Consider the following 6,000-nt stretch of genomic DNA (forward strand, 5'->3'; position numbering starts at 1 on the left):
AAACATGTCTATATGACTGTGTACATGTGTCATATAAAACATGTCTATATGACTGTGTACATGTGACATATAAAACATGTCTATATGACTGTGTACATGTGACATATAAAACATGTTTATGTGACTGTGTACATGTGACATATAAAACATGTCTATGTGACTGTGTACATGTGTCATATAACACATGTCTATGTGACTGTGTACATGTGACATATAAAACATGTCTATGTGACTGTGTACATGTGACATATAAAACATGTCTATATGACTGTGTACATGTGTCATATAAAACATGTCTATATGACTGTGTACATGTGACATATAAAACATGTCTATATGACTGTGTACATGTGACATATAAAACATGTTTATGTGACTGTGTACATGTGACATATAAAACATGTTTATGTGACTGTGTACATGTGACATATAAAACATGTCTATGTGACTGTGTACATGTGACATATAAAACATGTCTATATGACTGTGTACATGTGACATATAAAACATGTTTATGTGACTGTGTACATGTGACATATAAAACATGTCTATGTGACTGTGTACATGTGTCATATAAAACATGTCTATATGACTGTGTACATGTGACATATAAAACATGTCTATGTGACTGTGTACATGTGACATATAAAACATGTCTATATGACTGTGTACATGTGACATATAAAACATGTCTATGTGACTGTGTACATGTGTCATATAAAACATGTCTATATGACTGTGTACATGTGACATATAAAACATGTTTATGTGACTGTGTACATGTGACATATAAAACATGTCTATGTGACTGTGTACATGTGACATATAAAACATGTCTATGTGACTGTGTACATGTGTCATATAAAACATGTCTATATGACTGTGTACATGTGACATATAAAACATGTCTATGTGACTGTGTACATGTGTCATATAAAACATGTCTATATGACTGTGTACATGTGACATATAAAACATGTTTATGTGACTGTGTACATGTGACATATAAAACATGTTTATGTGACTGTGTACATGTGACATATAAAACATGTCTATGTGACTGTGTACATGTGACATATAAAACATGTCTATATGACTGTGTACATGTGACATATAAAACATGTTTATGTGACTGTGTACATGTGACATATAAAACATGTCTATGTGACTGTGTACATGTGTCATATAAAACATGTCTATATGACTGTGTACACGTGACATATAAAACATGTCTATGTGACTGTGTACACGTGACATATAAAACATGTCTATGTGACTGTGTACATGTGACATATAAAACATGTCTATGTGACTGTGTACATGTGTCATATAAAACATGTCTATATGACTGTGTACATGTGACATATAAAACATGTCTATGTGACTGTGTACATGTGTCATATAAAACATGTCTATATGACTGTGTACATGTGTCATATAATATGTGTTTCATTCCTACAGGTTGGATCAAGAAGAAGAACACTCACTTCCACCTCAACTCCTTAAAACATGTGAGTACATTGTGTGTGTGTGTGTGTGTGTGTGTGTGTGTGTGTGTGTGTGTGTGTGTGTGTGTGTGTGTGTGTGTGTGTGTGTGTGTGTGTGTGTGTGTGTGTGTGTGTGTGTGTGTGTGTGTGTGTGTGTGTGTGTGTGTGTTCATTGTGTCAGTGTCTACAAAGTTTAATGACAGGCCAACAGATAAAAATAAAGGAAATTCAAATAATGTGAAAGAAAATACCTCTGGTATAATATTACATTCTAATAAACATCTTTCAGCTTTTGAAAAGGTATGGCCACCTATTTTCTATAGTTTCTATTTTCTATAGTTTCTATTTTCTATAGTTTCTATTTTCTATAGTTTCTATCTTCTATAGTTTCTATTTTCTATAGTTTCTATTTTCTATAGTTTCTATCTTCTATAGTTTCTATTTTCTATAGTGGAGGAAGTGAAACAGAATTGTGTTGTGTTGGCTCAAGCCTGGAGAGCCTTTGCTATGTTTCACCCGTTTCAATTGAAACGGGACCTTGCTTCAGGCCCCCCCCCCCCCCCCCAAAAAAACAAACAAACTTGCATCTCAGTCCAGGGCCCGCCTCCGGCTTGAATAAAAATGATTCAGCCTCCACACCACTAGTTGGCAGCAGCTAATAATCACTGGTGTTTGTTTTGACCTGTCAAGGTGTTGCGGGTGAATTGTGACAGACAGTGAGACTACTGCTGAAAGCAAAATGAAACGCACATGGCCAGGTTTTATTTTATTAGCTCTTGAAACGGGCCCCCAGATCACTAAGGTCGCCCCTGTGTTGATATAATTAATAACTCACGTCTCACTGTCTTTTTGCACCCAAATACAGCTCAAGTGGAGTTAGGAGGGCTTTTTTTTACCATTAATGTGGAAATGGAGTTTTGTCCATCATTGATTAGAAGTCATTATAAAGTGTGTTTATATTCCTCTCTGCAGCTGCTCTGTGTGCCACACAGGGGAGAGGGGGTGGAGTTAGGAGGTTTGACTGACAGTTTGACGATCCAATGGAGTTAGGAGGTTTTGTCAGAAGTGCTTTTTTAATACTTTTCATTGGTCTAATACTTGTAAACCCCACAGACAGATAATGTTATGACAAGAACAAGGCTCAGTTTCATGTCTAATATCACTTCAACATCTTTCAAACAGTTCAGTCCAGACAGCACTGGCTTGAGGTTATCATTTCATTGAGAACTAGAACAAGTGCTCCTCAGAGCACAGGTCTCCACCAGGTCAGGTAGATGATTGTGCAATGTTGATGGAATATGAAGAATCGGAATAGGTTCATGGTTTCAGGCATTTTGTTCAAAACGGGACAAACTTTAGAGTTCCATACACTGGTCATGATGTTCAGGGCCCTCCATGCAAGTGTCTTCCTCACCTTAAGATCTTGCTCGGTTGAGTTGACCCATGAGCCCAGGTACTTAAAGTCCTTGACTTCCTTCAGCACAGTGCCTTCTGCTGTTGTCAGAGGTGGATGTTCCGGTAAGAAGGTGATAACCTCCGTTTTCTTGGCATTTAGCCTAAGGCCAACCTTGACACACTCTAATGGACAATGAGAAGCAATTCAAATCTAACATAGCCTATTTGCAATGTTACAAGTTAGGCGCTTATCATTCACTCATTTAAACAAACTGCTTTAAAAGCCATTCAGATAAGATTGCAGATCTGGCTGCATTGGCTATTTGAAAATAGTAGATCTACAAGCTCACAACATGTCGCATGAGCTTGTAGATTTGCTATTTTGAAAACATACGAGTGCTTATGCAAGAGCATTTTTGGGAGTCGGGACTGGCGCGGGCATGAACGGCGTTTTCTCAGCGACTTGCAGGCGAGGGGACGGGTGTCAGCGCACAGAAGTCAAGGCACAGACGGCTGTGTTGTTGACGGACAATGGATGAACGCTTATGAGAAACAACAACAAAAAAAACCAGTTGCGTGCATTAGTGCAAGATGAGGATAAAGGAAACATTCAGTCTAAATGTATTTGAGTGTATTTGAAACTTTACATTTCTCTAAATATTATAAACTTTCACGTTTGTACTTAAACTTTTAAGTACAAATATAATTTATGAAAGGCTACTATAAGCTACAGTGAAGTCGGACTGAATGAATGAAAGGTTTTGGTGTTTTGTTGTAGGGGATTATCTGGCACATGTATCTGTTATGAAAGAGAAATTGTATCATGAGTGAAAGGGGAAACCATAAACCTACGTAGGCCTACATCTAAATGAGTTGCCATATTTACATTTCCTTACAAATTACAAATTCCTTACATTACAAATCCTTATTTGGCCTCCCCACCCGGCCCCCTGCCCCCTCACCTGCAAGTCGCTGGGAAAACGCTGTTCGCGGACAGTGAGGCCTCCAAACCTATATACAGTAGTGCACTGGTTTTCAACCAGTGGTCCTTGGGGGGGGGGGGGGTGTACCAGGGGGTCTCCATGTAAATGAGTTAACATAGCGTCAAGATCATTTTAACCACTTAGCTTTGGCTATTAAAAAATAGCAGATATACAAGCTCATAGCGCGGCACCGAGTGCCGCGCTATGAGCTTGTAGATCTGCTATTTTTTAAATATCTTGAAAAGGTGTGCAAATCTTTGAATATATATATATATATGTTTTAAAGCAAATCTTTAATTCAAATATTTGCTTCTGGGGGTCCCTGGCACAAAACACTTTCAGATCGGGGTCCGCGGCCAAATGTATATCAATTTAGGGGTTTCGTGTGTGTGTGTGTGTGTGTGAAACTCTGTCCTACACACTGGCCCTCATTTATCAACGCAGCGTATAAACCGGCTTATATTTTTCCATATATTCGTCCGTACACCAACGTCGAAGTCACATTTATCAACGAATCCTATACAGCCAATCCTGGCGTACATCAGGTCGGAGCTTTGATAAATCTCACGTCTGAAAACGAGCGTCATTTAAATAACACGCCCTTAAATATTGTTTTTTATATATATGTGTTGACAAATGTTGGGCACATATATTTTATTTGAGGTTTGCCACTGTTGTAATTGATTTTGGCATGAAGAATAAAGCATTCTAAAGACATACGCACATTTCAGCCCTGGTAAGACAGCCTCGGGGCTGACCTGAGAACGTGTGCACCTGACGCACAAAACACAGAACAAAAAACTTTTATGAATCCGACTGCAGGTGTAGGATTTGTCCTAAATGCCGGTACGTACAAAATATGGTCGTAAATCCCTTTATGAATCCGGGCCGACAATGACAAGCAATTCAAATCTAACATAGCCTATTTGCAATGTTACAAGTTAGGCGCTTATCATTCACTCATTTAAACAAACTGCTTTAACAGCCATTCAGATAAGATTGCAGATCTGGCTGCATTGGCTATTTGAAAATAGTAGATCTACAAGCTCACAACATGTCGCATGAGCTTGTAGATTTGCTATTTTGAAAACATACGAGTGCTTATGCAAGAGCATTTTTGGGAGTCGGGACTGGCGCGGGCATGAACGGCGTTTTCTCAGCGACTTGAAGGCGAGGGGACGGGTGTCAGCGCACAGAAGTCAAGGCACAGACGGCTGTGTTGTTGACGGACAATGGATGAACGCTTATGAGAAACAACAACAAAAAAAAACCTGGTCAAACAGTTGCGTGCATTAGTGCAAGATGAGGATAAAGGAAACATTCAGTCTAAATGTATTTGAGTGTATTTGAAACTTTACATTTCTCTAAATATTATAAACTTTCACGTTTGTACTTAAACTTTTAAGTACAAATATAATTTATGAAAGGCTACTATAAGCTACAGTGAAGTCGGACTGAATGACTGAAACGTTTTGGTGTTTTGTTGTAGGGGATTATCTGGCACATGTATCTGTTATGAAAGAGAAATTGTATCATGAGTGAAAGGGGAAACCATAAACCTACGTAGGCCTACATCTAAATGAGTTGATATTTACATTTCCTTACAAATTACAAATTCCTTACATTACAAATCCTTATTTGGCCTCCCCACCCGGCCCCCTGCCCCCTCACCTGCAAGTCGCTGGGAAAACGCTGTTCGTGGACAGTGAGGCCTCCAAACCTATATACAGTAGTGCACTGGTTTTCAACCAGTGGTCCTTGGGGGGGGGGGGGGGGTGTACCAGGGGGTCTCCAGGTAAATGAGTTAACATAGCGTCAAAATCATTTTAACCACTTAGCTTTGGCTATTAAAAAATAGCAGATATACAAGCTCATAGCGCGGCACCGAGTGCCGCGCTATGAGCTTGTAGATCTGCTATTTTTGAAATATCTTGAAAAGGTGTGCAAATCTTTGAATATATATATATATATTTTTTAAAGCAAATCTTTAATTCAAATATTTGCTCCTGGGGGTCCCTGGCACAAAACACTTTCAGATGGGGGTCCGCGGCCAAATGTATATCAATTTAGTGGTTTTGTGTGTGTGTGTGTGTGTGTGCGCGTGTGCGTGTGTGTGTGTGTGTGTGTGTGTGTGT

The 6,000-nt window shown here is 39.0% G+C and overlaps 1 protein-coding gene across 1 annotated transcript in view; it reads left to right on the top strand.

Annotated features, from left to right (window-relative positions):
• Positions 1-6,000, top strand: part of LOC308103085 (NACHT, LRR and PYD domains-containing protein 3-like) — a gene marked incomplete at both ends in the record, with an annotated part of 51,525 nt that overhangs the window by 36,520 nt on the left and 9,005 nt on the right. The window contains one exon of the mRNA XM_080452934.1: positions 1,462-1,511. Within this exon, the coding sequence (XP_080309060.1) occupies positions 1,462-1,511 (50 nt within the window). The remainder of the gene's footprint in view (positions 1-1,461; positions 1,512-6,000) is intronic.

Source organism: Gymnoscopelus braueri (genome assembly GCF_963280865.1).
Source record: "Gymnoscopelus braueri genome assembly, chromosome: 16".
NCBI lineage: Eukaryota > Metazoa > Chordata > Actinopteri > Myctophiformes > Myctophidae > Gymnoscopelus > Gymnoscopelus braueri.